This window comes from Simochromis diagramma, unplaced genomic scaffold (genome assembly GCF_900408965.1).
Source record: "Simochromis diagramma unplaced genomic scaffold, fSimDia1.1 OVJJ01000746.1, whole genome shotgun sequence".
In the NCBI taxonomy this organism is placed as follows: Eukaryota; Metazoa; Chordata; class Actinopteri; order Cichliformes; family Cichlidae; genus Simochromis; species Simochromis diagramma.
The window spans coordinates 124,398-142,005 of NW_024386757.1; the positions used below are offsets into that span (position 1 = coordinate 124,398).

Here is a 17,608-nt window from a genome sequence, read left to right on the forward strand (position 1 = left end):
AGCACACTGATGTGGAAATTAAAAGTCTTGCACTTTAGATATCGTTTGACGTTCATATATTTAAATGATCCAAAGTAAAGTGCTTGTGAGTACAATGATGTTTATGACTGGACGTCTTTATTGCTGCAGATGGCAAAACTGCAGCTGATCTGAATCACTGAACGAAAGCCTTCATCTTCACCTATAAACAGCGCATTGACCACCACTAATGCTAGAAAGGAGTCTGATTAAACAGGTGTGAATTCAGGCAAGCAGGCGGACCCGCACCACCTCTTTCTCATAGCCAGCCTATTCACATCCACCTCCCTCTATACCCTCCCCCTCCTCACAGCAGCCCTTTCAGCTCCACACCACATTTCTGTTCATCCTTCACCAGCCACCGAACATCACTTTGTTCCTCCTCCGGGACCAGATAACGAATATCAGGCTTTCTATAAACCTGTAAGTCCATGTTCTTGTTGTTATGGCTGTTTTCTGAAGCGGCGTCGTGTTCGCATCAGAAATGGATGCTCCGAGTTAAAACGGCAGCTAAAGGAAACCATTTTCAGTGAATAGGAAGTTCCACTAGTGTCTGCGCAATCTTTGCAGCATCGTTAAAATTGGGGCGATTTCACGCTTGTTTTGCACAGCTTTAAAACACTGTTTAATATTAGCTTTTTAAAAATGATATAAAAAAATTATTTCAATTGGAGAGGCCCACTCAGGAAGCTAGAGCCGTGATGCAACGCGAATGTCGTCGTCCTTCCCTTTATATGCGTTCCACCACATCCGTGTCGACTTATCGTTATCTACAAGTAATCGTTTTTCCCGCTGTGCGCGTGACTTTGAAATAGTTTTCTCTGCGTGAAAGCGAACGGCAGGACTCGGGCCTGGACTCTTACGTAACTAAATTACAATGCAAGACCCTTGAGGCATAGCACAAACTGGAAAAACGAACTCGGGGCGTGTTGAAGACGTGATGTTTGGTCATGTACGTGGCTGACGGCTGGATTGTGCAATGGTAATTTTTAAGAGGGTAGGAAAAGACGTGCTGTTCAGCAGCTACATCCTGTATAAGTGTGCACAGAAGGTGATCCTTTATGGAGACAAAGCACCCCTCCCCCACGGCCTGTTCACAAATTTCTTTGACCTTGGTATAGCCGAGAGGTTGGAGCTTGTTGGTAGGCTAAATATGACACAAGGTGACCTCGCTGGCTTTGTTCTTACCACTGACTGGCAGCTAAGGTCAGTGGCTTCCAAACACAGGCCCTGTGAACTTCAGAGATCTCTTTTTGGATCCTCTCCTAGCAGTTTTCGTTCAAATCATGTGCTGTATAACTGTATCTACAGTTCACACAGTCATTTTATTATATTAGTCATTTTGTTGCACTGAAATGTTACACTGTTAATACATCAGATTTGGCAGTTTCTGCAGATTGGACATAATATTTTGGTAAGGTCTGGTTTATTTTATTTTTGTCTTTGACTTTTTTGACCTTGATGTGTGAGCCACCATATTTACAGCTGCACAGGTCAGGACTAAGGCCTCAGCCCCAAAATACAACTAACTGTCATTTAACTGTTATTTTGAAAGAATAATTTCCTGTTCTTATTGAGCCTCACTGGCTGTTAAAGTAAGCAGTGTAGTATTTGCAAAAAGGAAATACTTTTATGGCTTTCAGCTGAAGATAACAGATAAGATAAACCTATATTAGTTCCACATGTGGGGATTTTTTTTTTGGTCATGGCACAGAAGGTACAATTTATCCCTGAAAGAATAGAATAACATACTTTGTTATATTGGGAAATTGCACTCGGTACTATTGCACATCAGGCAGACATGGCGAAAGTTATCATTGTGTGTGTGTGTGTGTGTGTGTGTGTCTGCACGTACGTGTGTGGTCATCTGGAGAGACCATGTTGTAGAGTCTGACAGCACTTGGAAGGAAAGACCTGCAAAATTTCTCCGAAACCATTTCTGTCATCAACTACATTTTTATTTCCGAGTCTCCTGATATTTTTTTGTCTTTTCAGGCAGAAACTTGTGCTCTAATGTGAAAATGAAAGAAAAGAGAACGGAAATGTAGCAGATTGAACTCCATCACAGTCATGCTGTTTCCTCAAAGCTGTCTCTGACCTCAACACTCCAAAACCCAAATACTTACTTCTTTTGTGTTTATGGTGTTTTTTTTGTTTGTTTGTTTGTTTTTGATCAAACATATTAGCCAAAGTCAACCTTGAGTGTGGTAGTGTTTAATCATTTTAACTTAATAATGATTAACTAATGAAATGAACAGCTTGTGTCCAAAACTCACTTTGTTTGACTTTTTGATGGTGTTTATAAAACCAACCATTGGACCCAATGTAGGTCATTTCACAGTAGACCCTCTGCAGGTTACTGAGACATTTCAGCCCCAAATCATATTTACATATGTTATTATGGCTTGTAAGTGTTTCATACCGATTTAGATGGGTTTTTTTAAGTTTACAACTCGTACCAAACAAACATAACAAAAAAATCTTCTTTTTGTATATACAATAGAATTTTTGTTCTCACTTGTAGAAAATGGCTAATATTTGCATAGAAATGGTCTTACCCAGTTTAAAAATTACAGTCATTATAATTATTATGATAGAATACACAAAAGACAAGATTATTTTGTTTTAACCTCCAGTGAATCAGTCATTCTGAGACTGGCTCCTTCTTACTGCCTGCAGTCTGAATAGGGCCACACCCCTGTTTATAAGGAAACATTTTACCTGTAGGTGAAGTGGAGAGAGCAGTATCAGTGTTGAAAGAATAAACCCTACACCAGTTGGCAAAAGAACAGGAGAAAGTCTGACTGAAGAAACTGAAACCGTAGTGTCTGAGGAGAAAGCCAGAACCTTCCAAACTGTTTCCACTGGTGTTTGTGGTTTAAAACAGTGTGAGAACAAGGAGCACCTGGGGCCCTGTACCAGGAAGCATGGTCAACAATCACAGTTTAAAATAAAACTCTGAGGTGTTCCCAAACAGCTGATCACAGGTGGTTCAGTCAACTCTGTTTAGCACATGCATAAAAGGGGCTTCAGCACCTCTGTGCCTAAGGACCCACCCTCCGTTCATTGTGTAGCTGGTTCCTTTGGTTGTTGTTATGAATGTGCCAGAGTGTTTATGTGGCTTAACTAGTTTTTCAGGGTTTTTCCTACAAGGACAGTTTGACTGATAAAATATAAGAACCCTCACCCAGTAATAGGCCCAGAATGTTTAAAGAGGACTGGGAGGAAGTAAACTGGAAATGGGACAGTTTTAGCTCAGGTGAACATTTGAGCAAACTCACAAACCTGAGCTTTTGTAGTCTTTCTGGAAGTTTTTGGCTGAGTTTTGGAATTAAGACTGGAGCTAACTGGAATAGGAGCACTTGTTTTTTTTTGTTTTTTTTCCCTCTTCTGGTGCTTAAAACAGTTTAGAACTTTTCACAGATAGTTTTGGTCAGTAATATTTGCAGTTAATATTGTGCTTTTCTAGTCACACTTACCACTTAGAGAACGTTAGGATACGTAAGTCACATTCATGGAGTTTTTTATTCTGTATGCATCAAATTTTTTTTTTTTTCCTGCACATGCCCAATTTAGAGTGAGCATTTAACCCAAAGTTCATGTGGTTTGAGCCAGGAGCCTTCTGTGCCATCTACTCTACCACCGTGCTGGCCCATCTTCAGCATCAGCAGCAGTCAACACAATCTGTTTTAATTTTTTTTCCCTTTGTTTTATTTTGTCATTTGACAAGTTGACTGAATTTCCTGTTTCTCTCTGTCTCCCTGCAGGTGCAATCATGTCCTCAGTGCTCCAAAAGCTTATCAGCCCTCAGGCCGGCAGCGCTGCTGAGCCTCCCAGGAACAAGGTGACGGTGGTCGGGGTGGGCCAAGTGGGCATGGCCTGTGCTGTCAGCATCCTGCTGCGGGTAAGACAAACTCCGACTTCAGCCAGTGTGTGAAGGAAAACGTAAAGCTGTGATGAAATTTAATTATAAAATGACCTCCTGTTTCCACCATTTGATCTAAAGAAGTGAGCACTCCCTGGGAGGCTGCTGTGTCTAGAAAAAGAGATGAGTTGTCACCACCAAAACATTGTTTCTCATTGGTTAAACCTGAGATGTGGTAACACAAAGTACCGTTCAGTGTGTCTCGTCTGTGCAGACCCATGCTCTACTGTCATGTCTTTGAAGTTTGGAGTCAGTTTCTCTGACAGTCTTAACTCATCCTCTGTGATTTATGGAAATTCTGGTCGTTTGACAGTTTTTCACTGATTTTTCAGACGTCATGATTTTTATTTTCACCAAACTGGTGAAGAAACTTCCACAAACTCACTGCTGTCTAATTAAAAAACTTCTAGAACCAGCCATATTTCTATAATAAGCAGAAATCTGTGTCTCATTTATGATCAGTCCCATCTGAGAGTTTCATGTTTAGTGCGAAACTATATATATGTTCTCATAGCAACAATCCAGTCACATTTGCTTCATATTGCATGTTAAAAAGCCCACAGGAAACCTGAACAGATCTCCTATAAGGACACATCCTCATACACCTCTCTGCATTGAATCATTAGTTATTATTAATCTCTGGCTCTGTTCCACAGTATGTCTTTTGTTCTGTCTTCCTCCCCTCACCACAACCGGTCGCGGCAGACGGCCGCCCCTCTCTGAGCCTGGTTCTGCCAGAGGTTTCTTCCTGCTAAAAGGGAGTTTTTCCTTTCCTCTGTTGCCAACGTGCTTCCTCATAGGGGGTCAAATGTTTGTTGAGGTTTCTCTGTATTATTGTAGTGTCTTTACCTTGCAATGCTCTAGCCTGGAGGTAACTGTTGTTGTGAGTTGGCACTATACAAATAAAATGGAATAGAATTAACAAATTGACAACAGTTTTGTTTTGTTTTTTTTTGTTTTTTTTTCCCATCTTTGGAGTCTTGGGGAGCTGCAGAGTCTCCTGGAATATGGCGGAGATGTGGAGAAATGTGTGGAAATAAAGTAGTGAATTTTCTCCTGTGGTCAGGACCTGTGTGATGAGCTGGCTCTGGTCGATGTGATGGAGGACCGTCTTAAAGGAGAGATGATGGACCTCCAGCACGGCAGCCTTTTCCTTAAAACCTCCAAGATAACGGCAGACAAAGGTCAGGAGCTGGAGCTGCACTGACCCCCATGCTACAGAAAGATGTCTGAATACATGCCTGAGCAGATCATGTGTTACTCTTTCCTTCCTCCTTCAGACTACGCAGTGACAGCCAACTCTCGCCTAGTCGTGTTGACTGCTGGTGTTCGCCAGCAGGAGGGAGAGAGCCGCCTCAACCTGGTGCAGAGGAATGTTAATGTCTTCAAGTCCATCGTCCCTCAGATTACCAAGTACAGCCCCAACTGCACAATCATTGTGGTCTCCAACCCTGGTAAGTGCAAGAGTTTCATAAAGACCCTTAGGAATACTATTTATTTATATTCATTTGGTTTTCGGCATTGTGTGTTTGTGTTTAAATGCAGTTGATGTGCTGACATATGTGACCTGGAAGCTGAGCGGTCTGCCGAAGCACCGTGTCATTGGCAGCGGCACCAATCTGGATTCAGCCCGCTTCCGTTACCTGATGGCTGAGCGACTCGGCATCCACGCCAGCTCTTTCAACGGCTGGGTGTTGGGTGAGCACGGAGACACCAGCGGTGAGTCCACACCCGAATTAGCTTCTGTCTAATAACAGCATTATAAAATCATATCTGCATGTAAAATCTCCATGAATTCCTGCTTCAGTGCCCGTGTGGAGCGGAGCAAATGTGGCCGGAGTCAACCTGCAGAAGCTGAACCCTGATATCGGCACTGATGCTGATAAGGAGCAGTGGAAGGCCACACACAAGGCAGTGGTGGACAGGTTGTACTTTGAACTCTATACCTTTTTTTTAATTTTATTTTTCTCAGATATTTGTATTAAGTTTTCTGCATCCATTTTTGCAAAAGACAAATTAAACAATATGCCGTTTTCTTTTTGAAGAACATAAAACAATATGAAACATACACTCCCACCTCATAATTATAGGAGTACCAGTGGGTGTACAAAAAGAAAAAAGAAAGGATCCAATCTAATAATACGAATAGTAAACCCTGGAGTACAAAATAGCAGTTCCTGAGTGTACAAGAGAGATGTGGAGAGTTTCAGAACCCACACACAGACACAGAAAAAACAAAACAAACCAACCAAAAAAAACCAAAAACATAATGAGTGGTCAGCTTAGTTGTAGAGATAAGTCAGATCTGTAAGAGAAAAGAAATATGTATAAAGTAGGTAAATAAATACCATCATAAAGCGCAGGCACAATAGAGTCCGTATAGTTAAACATAAGATAAAATAAAATAGAATAAAGTCTGAGCTGGCTAATTGGAGCGTTGCGGGACCGCAAAGTCTGAACATGGTCAAAAAAGGGTTGACAGATCTTAAGAAATTTGGCCATAGACCCACGCAGGGTGAATTTAATCTTTTCGAGTTTGCTAAAATGCAAAGAATCTCTGATCCAGATTTCCCAGGATGGGGGAGAAGGGGACTTCCAACATAACAATATTCTGCGTCTTGCCAATAAGGTGAGAAATGCTACCAGATCCGCCTGGGGCGTCGGCAAGACAACTGTATCAGGAAGAACCCCAAACAAAGCAGTTAAGGGCACAGGTTGGAGGGTTAGCTGGATGATCTTTGATAAAATATTAATCCAGTATTGTTTGAGGGATGGACATGACCAAAACACATGTATTAGAGAGGCTGGTGTTTGATGACAATGGTCGCAATCAGGGCTAAGGTTGGGGTATATTTGAGCTAGTTTGGCTTTAGTCCAGTGTACGTGGTGCAAAATCTTACATTGAATCAACCCGTGTTTGGCACATAATGAGGAGCCATGGACCCGGTACAGAATTTTATCCCAAAAGTCATCCTGAATCACACACCCAAAATCCTGCTCCCATGCCATTTTAATAGCCGAGGTTGAGGAGTTGCCAAAGGAACATATTCTCCCATACAGACAAGAGATCAGGCCCTGTGATGAAGGGGGAGGCGATAGAAGGTTATCAAAGTCATGACAAGGAGGTCTAGATGGGAACTGGGAAGATTTCTCTTTAACAAAACTCCGGATTTGTAAGTAGCGAAAAAAGCGACTTTTTGGAAGGCCAAATTTCAATGAGAGCTGTTCAAAGGAGGCAAGTGTATTCTGGATATACAGATCAGAAAAAGACCTGATACCCAAGGAGGCCCACAAATAAAAAGCACCAACTAACGAAGGCTGAAAAGAGGGATTTTTTTTTTTTTAAAATGGGTGACTGAAGGGGGAAAAAAAGGTCAACTTAAAATAACGACGAAATTGATACCATATTTTCAAGGTAACTTTGACAATAGAGTTATTATAAAAAACTGCACTCGGAGGCTGCTTTTGGGCATAAATCAGGGCTGGCACAAGAAGAAATCTCCAAGCTCAGCCACGCCGGGCATTATTCATGCCCTCCCCCTGTAGCCAGTACCTGAGAATACGAATATTACATGCCCAATAATAGAACATAAGGTTTGGTAAAGCCATCCCCCCCCATCTTTTTCGGTCTTTGAAGATATGTCTTGCATATTCTAGGGTTTTTGTTTTGTTTTGTTTTTTTTGTTCCAAATGAACCCAGAGAGAAACTTGTCTAATTTAACAAAAAAGGAAATTGGGATAAATACAGGACACACTGAAAAAGAAAAGAAAATCTTGGGAGGATGTTCATTTTAATTGTATTTATGCACCCTGCTACAAATACCTTTTATTTTAAAGTCAAACTTTTTCAAACATAATCCTACTACCTAATGCAAATATGTGTGTGCCATCAGTATATAAGTAAATGAAATCCTCTTCAGCATTCAGTAATCGGTAATTATCTGCATCACAAGCATACCATCAGAAAAATGCTGCTGGGACACTTAAACTGACCGCTAGAAGTTAAAACAGAAAATGGTAAAGGAAGGCGCATGGTGATCTGCACAATCAAACTAACAGATGTTCTGTTTTCGAAGCCAGTATCCTTCTGTAATTAAATATGTGTGTCATTCTGGGAATGTCTGCAGTTATTCAAGGCCACAAGTAATTACAGTTATACAGAAGGTGGCTCCAGTGGGAATAGAACCTCTAACCTCAGTCGTTGTATTTAGTTAGTTTCAGAGCTGAAGCAAATGTAAGTGTGCAAGGACTCGCTTCAAGGTGTGGGTTCTGTTAATAATTGTGCATTTAAGACCAGAGAGATGTTATCAAATCATACATGACGCTGCTACTGTTTATCAGAAGCAGCAACTGTTACTGTGTACTATAATGTGATTTATTACAACAGGCAAAGAATGTCATTCATTCGAAGTACTTTTTTTATATGCATCCAGCATCATATCGCTTCAAAAAATAAACATAAACAATATAAAAAATAAACATATTTTCGACTTGCTATAAGAAGATCGAAGGCTTTATACATGTTGCTCAGAATGATTTACAATCCTGTAACTTTTTTCCCATAATAAAAGCCTTCCTCTCAGTGTGCCTGGGTAAACTAATCGAGCTTCCTGTAACACATTTAATATCTAATTGCAGACAGATGCTAATAATGGTGTTTTGTATCTCAGTGCCTATGAGGTGATCAGGCTGAAGGGATACACCAACTGGGCCATCGGCCTGAGCGTTGCTGACCTCACCGAGAGCATTGTGAAGAATCTGAGCCGTGTCCATCCCGTCTCCACCATGGTCAAGGTCAGACACACACACAGACTCTGTCTCGTACAATTGGGGTATATTGTCTTACTTTGGCATGCAGCGTGCATCAAACCACCAGCCTTCTGACCTGCTCTGCCTCTTGAGCCACCGTCACCCCATGAAAACCATTTTTCACGTGGCGGCTGTTACACAGAACAGCACTTTGGCTCTTTAGGCCAAAGCTACATTTGCTGTAAATCACGAGTTAATTCTGTAGTTAATTCTCAACATTAGTCATATGATTTATGAATCCCCTTTGGGGTTTTGAATTAGAAAGGGCATCTGGTGTGTCTCTTCATTTTGTGTTTGTCTTTTCCAGGACATGTACGGTATCGCTGAGGAGGTCTTCCTGTCCCTGCCCTGCATTCTGAACAGCAACGGTGTGAACAGTGTGGTCAACATGACCCTCACTGATGGCGAGGTTGCCCAGCTGAAGAAGAGCGCTGACACACTGTGGGGGATCCAGAAAGACCTCAAGGACCTGTGAACACACCACGTATCATTCCCATGATGCAGTGAGGCCTGTCCTCGCACATGCAGTCCTTTCATAATCTTTCCCATTCTTCTAGCTTTGTTGCCTTATTTTGAAGAACAGTACCAGTGTTTTTAAGACTGTCAGGGAACTTTTCAGTTTTACATCATGTTTCTGCTCACTCCATGCCAATCACCAGATTATTTGTAGGTCTAAAAAAACACTGGTATGCTTTTTTTAAAAAAGGGCACATTTGCTTTCAGTCGTGCGCTAGGCCTAAGTTACTGTCGCGGTGATTGTGTTAGCACATCTATGCTCACCTTTGTTCCTGTACTGTCTTTGGATCCAGAGTGTCAGCCAACATATGCACTTAGAAGTCCACACAAAACCCCCAAGAAAAACACACAAAGTGTCACTGACTGCTTCAACTGCATTTTCACGTGTTGTTTTAATTTAGAGCAGGGAGTCACTGAGCAAAATAATCAACAAAGCCAAAGGACAGCCTTCCTCTGAAGTTGCTTCTTTGAAGCAGACAAATCATCACATACTTGGGTCTAGATGGGAAATCTTTCTTTCTCTGTGCTGTCAAAGCGGGGTGCAGTAGCAGTGGAAGCATGTGGGTATCCAGCTAGGACTGATTTATGGATACGAGGTGTGATTTTTCTGGCCTTGTGTTGTAAACAGCAGTGTGTGACTTAATAAAACTACACCTCCTGAATGTGTGTCTTTGATGTTTGTTCATGTTAATGTTACAGCCTGTAGCAAAATAATGAATCTGTTCTATCATCTGGTGGAAAAGTACAAATAACTTTTGATTGTGTTTGATGTAAAAGAAAAAATGCAATAATTTAGAAGTCATTTGAAGGCTTTCTTGGCAAAATGTGATGGAGACAACATGTCAAAGTTAAAAGTGAAATAATTTTCATTTTCTGAAATATTCATTCTAAATCTTGTGTCAAAGCACATTTCAAAAAAGTTGGCAGGGAAGCAGTTTTGTATTACCTGTTCATTTAGCTCCAAGGAGAGACAAAAAGTTTACTATGAACAAAGTTCAACACAGCCAGCTTTCTTTGTCTTAGCTGGCTCAGGGGGGAAAAAATCCCTAAATCTCCTTTTGGAGATGACGGACATCATAACCACTTTCTCTGTTAACCATGGCTCTCTGCTTTAGACTGTGTGCGCTGACTTAAAAAGAGGGGTTTCATAGGTCGTGATTTTTCTGCACTGCAGAGATATTATCAGACGATCTGCAAAGAAAATACAGCAAAACAATACTGTGACAAGTATGAGACAAATGCTGCAGAAACGGGTTCATCTGATGATTTGTCAAACGGGGGGAAAAGAAACATCTTAATTCAAGCTAATTTTTTGTAATTACTGTGTAATTCTCAGTGTTGCTGTTTAGTTAATGCGATTGCTTGTGCATCTATTTTTGGTGTGTGTTCTGTTTTATTAGCTGCAGTTCCAGCAGAGTAAGATATTTGATATGTGTTCCTTCTTCAAAATAGTTTATCATTTGGAATGATAACCTAAAAATAATACTGCAATATCTCAAATCGAGCTGATCAACATGTAGATCTATAAAATTTTAGGCATTCCATTTACCAGTTTATCTGTACTGATAAAACTTTACTTTAAAGACTTGGAAAGGTAGCCTAAATTTGTTGAGTTAAATCTGAAATATTTAGTATGACTAAAAGTTTCAGTGTGTTTAAAATTGTACTACCACACATACACAGTACATTTGCACAATAAATGAAACTAGCACCACTGAATGAACAAGAACTACACATGGGTGTGCCATGGGTTCTCCAGTTTCACCCACTGTGGCTGACTTGTACATGGAGGAAATGAAAAAGAGGGCCATGTTATCCTACCCTGGAACACAACCACACCATCTGTGAATTGTTGTACATCCTGAGATTTGATTTTCACCCAGGTGTCATCCACATACCTGAACCAATGACTTTATGGGGATGTGTTTTTATAGTTATTAAGTAGGTTTTAAGCACAGGTAGAGAATCCCTTTAACAATGTGTTTTATTTACATTGTTAAATAGTGTAAGGATAACTCTTGTGAATCAAAAAAAGGAAATAAGCTGTAATAACAATAACCAGTATTCTGCCAAAAAATGGCCTCATGTTCTGTAGTGCTATAGTGGACAATTACAACATTGCAAAATGTTATTATTGTTATTAGTAAGAGGAAATAATTAATAAAAACAAACTACCACTGGAGCCAAGAGAAACTAAACTAAAACTGCTCAAACATAAAAAAAACTAAACTGAAACAATTAAACTCCCTCTGGAAACTAAATGGAACCAAACTGAATGAATTTGTTTTTAAAAAAGGAACTAAAAATAAAAAGTAACTTGAAACTAGAAAACTAGAAGAACTCAAACTGTCAATTATTGACTTGAAATGCAATAAAGAAAAAACAAGTACAACAAGTATATAACCATGGAACAAATGACAAGAGGGTTACCTCAATGTCAACTTTTTTTTTTTTTTTTTTTTTTTAAAGGTATTATTTAATATTGGTACCTTTCCATGTTTGTTATTGTTCTTAGCGTCTTGGAGCGACTGTGATCACCTAATTTGCTCTGGTATAAATAAAATATTCTGATTCTGATTCCCAATAGACGCTAAATGGACATACCTAAAACCGGAGTTATAGAGAATCTCAAGGGTCAAAGATAGATGTTTTCAAAGGTTATTTCTACATATGTCCCGGTAATAAGAATATATTGAATAGAGTCACAGAAGCGCTTTGATCTGGATTGATTCAGCATTTTTATTTTATTTTTTTACAATTCTACTAAACACATTTGACTATTTTCCCTGTTATTTAGTTTGCAGTGCCCTCTTGTGACTGCAGTCAATTAAATCACTTCATTACTACTAAGGATCTCCTCGTATAACTCATCAGATTATTAAGACGAGACACAGGACAAGACATGCTCTCTAAAAGTATTTTATTTACATAGTTCTCCTCTCCATTGTAGCATCTGAAAATAATTTTACATTAAAGATAGGTGCAAAAGTTTTAATCAGGGAAACCTTTTTTTCTGGAAATAAAGAGTTTTAAGAATACTGCTGTCACCGTTTGACTTTCCACCACAAATAACATAATATCACAGTTCATGTCCTCTGTTTCAGGTGGGCACCTCCAGTTCTCGCAAGAACAGAGAAAAGGGTGAAACCTTTTTCGTTCTGGCTCTTTTAACAGCTCTTCTGTAAATGTAGCCGTTGTAGCGTTTTCCAAAGCGAAGGCTGAGAGGGTTGTAGTTGAAATTACTTCTGCGATCATTGCAAAGGAGCTGCCTCTGGTCCTCGTTCTCTCTCAGGGAAAAGCAGAGGCTCGGATCCTCTGCCAGGAAGTCGCCTGCTGTTCTCCTGAATGCAGAGGACACTGCTCCTGAAGGCAAACCCCAGACACATCAGTCCACAACTGGAAATACACAAACACAGCAGAGTACGTGCAGCTGCAACCTGCTACACAATCTATTGAATCAGTCATCACCACTCTGCATTTTAGGAGAAACACACACACACAGTGTTTGATGAGGTAACTCATGTATTTTTTTTTCTTTTTTAGATTATTTTAGTTTGACATGTACTTTTGTTTTTAAAAAGAGGATTTTATGACCATGAAATATCTATGTGTCAATTATCTTTATACCAAATTATGGGTTTATTGTTTGTTTGTTTTTTAGCTTCATATCAAAATTAAGACAGTCAATTACAACATCATAATTTTCACTTAAAACATTAAAGCAGCTACAGGAGTTAAAAAAGCCTTCATGGTTGATGCAAATATTTCATATGGATACCCTGTCTGTTACTGATTATGTCCAAATCCTCTGCTAATCCATGAATCATAAGGAAAATACAGTCCTAATGATAGTAAGACTGTATATTGCTTTCATAATGATGAGAGAACAGAAGGCTCAGCGCTTCATCCTACAGCTACAGTTACTCAAACTTTTCTGCCCCACTTCAAAAGATAGAAACAGTTCAGATCTCACAATTTTTAATATCAGCATTTTGAACAAGCCTCAACATTTTCCTTTAAGTCTATTTTGTCTGCAAAAGTCAGATTCATTTGATTTAGTTTTACTCCACATTGTTCTGGTCATCGGTGCAGTGGGGCCTGCAACACTGTTTGAGAAGAACTGTATTACAACAAGATAGTGTGCCAAAGTATTACGAGAAGGAAACAGGCACAAACTGCAGACATAAACCCCATCAAGCTGCTTTGGCATGAAGTAGACAGAAAACTGAATGCAAGACAACCTAAAAGTGCAGCAGATTAGTAGGAACAAAAAGTATATACATTAGAATCCGTATACCTATAGCAGGCTCAGCTTCTGAATGATTCAAACATTTTGATTCAATTTAGGGCTGAGAATTTCATGATTTTTTGCACCCCTCTAGCCTGTATTCTGAGACGTGAAACTACAATTTTTCAAACCCTTTATTTTTAGTGTAAATTCCAAATTCACAAAGCCTATAAAAACCTAACTGGCTGCAACTCTTGAGGCGACACGTTTCCTGTCTGTACTAATAGTGCTAAATGAATAGCATAATGCTGTAATAAATAACAAATAAAAAAATATTAGACTTCAGTAGCCACCTGTTGCATGTGTTCTCTGTGCAGGGTCGACTCCTGGCAGAGCTGCTCCCACACTCCGTCCATCCTGGATAGCAATGAGAGCGCAAACCACAGCCAAAGCCAGTAGTCTCATCTTTCAGCACCAGATCCAAAAATTGTTTGTCTACTCAGCCTTCCCTCCATTCAAACCTGTTTTATGTCTCCACCAGGTGACCGCCTGCGCCGCTTGGCTGCCAGCCAATCACAGTGCGTGCAACTCTGTCCTGTAAATTGTAGAGCTGATTGATGCTGCTTAAGTCATTTATCAGCGCTTCTACGAAATGCTGAGAACATGATTCAGTACAAAACACTATGCTGCACAAAAAAACCCCAAACACTTAAATGAAAAAAAAGCGATGGAGCTGTGGAGTAATGTTGCAGTGTAGTTTTTAATTCCATCTGCAGTCAATCAAAAAGCTGGAGCGGCAATGTGTTTCATTCTTCGTTTTTCACCCGGAACAACTAGTACAGTGCAAAAGTCTTTAGACACCCATCATTTCTTTATATTTTGCTTCAAGCGACTCTTTTGTAATTTTTTTAAAAGTGATCTTGATCACTAGCAGCTTCGTGAAGGGGTTTCAAAGTGTGTATTTGCTACTTTGCTACTCATGTTTTTGTCCAGCTCTTGTATGTCATCCTTCTTTCTTTCTTTTATTTTTTGTTAAACACTTAACAGGGACCCGAGTCATTTAAACATAAAAAAACACACATAACTGTATGGATGACTGTAGAAAACAGGGACGACCTAACAGCTCCCCCAAAATGAAGCCAAAACATCTCTATCGCCCCCTGGTGTCTGGCTGCAGGATAGGTCACTCACCCCCCCCCCCCCCCAAGTCGGAGGGCCTGGGTTTGAGGTAAAACCTTCCATGCATACTCCTAGAAGTACTGACTTTATCATCACCCACCTACTTTCTTTTAAATAAATAAATAAATATTTTTTTTTCATTATTTATAATACCAGAAAAGAGAGGGGGACCCTCCCCCCAATAAATTAATAATAATAATAATAATAATAATAATAATAATAAAAAATAAACAATAAATAAAATAAAATGGCTGGCCTGGGAACGCCTTGGTGTTCTCCCCGGATAAGCTGGAGGAGGTGGCTAGGGAGAGGGAGGTCTGGGCCTCTTTGCTTAGGCTGCTGCCCCCGCGACCCGGCCTCGGATAAAGCGGATGAAGATGGATGGATGGATGGATGGATAAAATAAAATGTATGAGGGACATTTGCAACATTCGGGTCAGAAAAAGCGCACGTAACATCATCAAGGACCACACACACCCACAGCACACACTGTTCACACTCCTGTCATCTGCCTGCTACAGGTGTGTGAAAGCAAGGACAATCCACAGGCTATCAGGCTACTGAATCACTGACTTACGCTTGAACTGTGATTATCTTTGACCTGTTAAATTGCAATTTTTTACATCTATATCCAACATAACACAACTTCATACAGTCTAAACATTTTAATATAGCACATTCTGTATATATTACCACTGTGACAGTGTTGCAACTACTGGCACTTTAGATTCTGACTACACCCACACATAAGCTACATAAGCACTTGTTTTACTTTATTTATTATTTTCTATGCTCAGACTTAAACTTATTCTTTATTTTAGTTAGTTGTTATTTAGTTGTGTGAAGGGAACCTGCAACGTAAGAATTTCATTGCTCTGCATAACCACTTGTGTTTTGTGGTGTATATGACAATAATCTTCTTGAATCTTGACAGTAAATAACATCTGAACTAGATCATTTTGAACACGAACAAAACATCTGAAAATGAGCTGTGAACTATGAAGTAGAAACGTGAACTATGAGCTGTGAAAACCAAAGGGGCTGTAAATCGTCATAGCAGGAGCTAGAGAGACAACTCAGGGAGAGGATTGTGGCTCAGGTGAGGGTCAGTGGCGCTGGAACACACAGAGATAAATGTAAGGGATGGCAGCGATTGGTCAGGTAAGAAGAGTAAGTAACCTGGAAGTGTCTTACAGATTTTGTAGGTGGAGGCTGGCGTGAGGGGAAGGCAGTCGAAGTGATCCAGGTGTCCAGAATCCGAGTGTCCAGAGGGAGTGTTTATCGTGAATCCTTTGAGAAGGAGCAGGGAGGAAGGCAGGCGGGTAAATGGATATCTAACAGAGCTTGGGCTGTGATCATGATTACTGAGCAGACAAGCGTTCAGAAGTGGTGAGTAATGTTGAGAGTGAAAAGATGTACCAGACGATTCCTGAAAACCACAGAAAAACACCAGGGAAGCATACACCAAATACGATGATGCACAGGAATAACTTGTTGGTCTGGCGAAGACTTATTGAATTGATCCCTGGGGGAAATTATGTTGGTTACAGTGCTCCAGTCCAAACAGTAACAAAAACAGACAATACAAGAAGTAAGAAATAGCACAATATATACAATATATACATACATATAACTCACTTACTAATAAATATCTGAATAAGAACGAAGAACATGTGTTAAAAGGGTGTTGCTATAGCAGGATGTGTTTGAGTGTGTGTTGATAGCGCCGGTCTTATATGCAGGCAGCCCCAAATTGCCAACAGGCGCAGATCATGATTGGAATGAGGAAGCTGCGCCCAGAGGTGGGAACTCCAGCTCTGCGGAAAAACACACAGCCACTCACACGGACCATGACAGTAACATGTTTAATACCTAATTATCACATCAAAAATTGTATATACACTCCACACCAGTTGGTGGCGGTAGTGCACCATGCATCAGATTTATATTTTTACTGAAATGAGACCAGGTAAAAGTTTCCGCAACATTTACTTAGTCAATATAAAGTCATGAGTTGTCACTGAACCTCAGTTCTATGCAATCAACTACAGTGTGTGCAACAGAATTCAATTTTCAATTCAGTTTTGCTTATATAGCCTCAAGGTGCTCTATATTGTAGGGTAAAGACCTATAATAATATTGAGAAAAACAATCAGATGAACCCCTATGAACAAGCACTTTGGCAACAGTGGGAAGGAAAAACTCAATTTTAACAGGAAGAAACCTCCAGCAGAACAAGGCTCGGGGAGGGACAGCCAGAAGAGAGCCAGAGATGAATAATAACTAATGATTAAATGCAGAGGTGAGTGAAAAGGAAACAGTAACTGCATCATGGGAAGCCCCTAGCAGCCTAGGCCTATTACAGCTTAACTAACAGAGTATTCAGGGTTACCTGATCCAGTCCCAACTGTGTGCTTTGTCACAGTTTATTTTTTTTCCATAAAGAGGCGCCTAAAAGCCGAAGGCTCTGCCTGTCTTTGTACATGAAAGAGGAAACAAGTTGCACAGAGGTGTGTAAGACTGCAGCTCTGCTTCATGGTCCCAACTCTGGATAGTTACATATTGGGTGGAAATGAAAGCACTCCATTCAAAGTGGGATGGATGCTGCCTCACCTAACAACACCAGACTTTTCCCAGAAAGTTTCCAAGTTATCTGTAAAGCATTTAGCTTTTTGCAGTGCAGTGATTAGCAGTTTCCCTCATAAGAAGAATATTCCACGCTCTAATCAAACCCTAGGGGTCCTAGCAGTCCTAGCCTGTTTGGTGCTAGGACCGCTTGTTGTAGGGCTGCCAACGTTAACGCGTTAATGCCGTCATCAAGATTAAAAATTTTAACCCAATCAAACCATCTGCAGCACAGAATGGACAAAACTTTGGACAAAGTGCCCGAAATGCATTGACAGAGACATTTCAGGGATTTTGAGTCATTCTGC

General features: G+C 40.2%; 2 protein-coding genes across 2 annotated transcripts; one reads left to right on the forward strand and one right to left on the reverse strand.

Annotated features, from left to right (window-relative positions):
* The first annotated feature begins 307 nt into the window (after positions 1–307).
* Positions 308–9,930, forward strand: ldhba (lactate dehydrogenase Ba). Its single transcript, XM_040026563.1, has 8 exons — positions 308–441; positions 3,786–3,922; positions 5,010–5,127; positions 5,224–5,397; positions 5,489–5,662; positions 5,751–5,868; positions 8,614–8,737; positions 9,060–9,930. Exons 2-8 carry the CDS (start codon positions 3,794–3,796, stop codon positions 9,225–9,227), a joined length of 1,005 nt encoding a protein of 334 aa, XP_039882497.1. The 5' UTR covers positions 308–441; positions 3,786–3,793; the 3' UTR covers positions 9,228–9,930.
* A 2,069-nt stretch (positions 9,931–11,999) lies between these two features.
* kiss2 (kisspeptin 2) lies at positions 12,000–14,090 on the reverse strand. Its single transcript, XM_040026615.1, has 2 exons — positions 13,850–14,090; positions 12,000–12,631 (listed from the first exon to the last, which is right to left on the reverse strand). The coding sequence occupies exons 1-2, from the start codon at positions 13,959–13,961 to the stop codon at positions 12,369–12,371; spliced, it is 375 nt and encodes a 124-aa protein (XP_039882549.1). The 5' UTR covers positions 13,962–14,090; the 3' UTR covers positions 12,000–12,368.
* Positions 14,091–17,608: the final 3,518 nt, after the last annotated feature.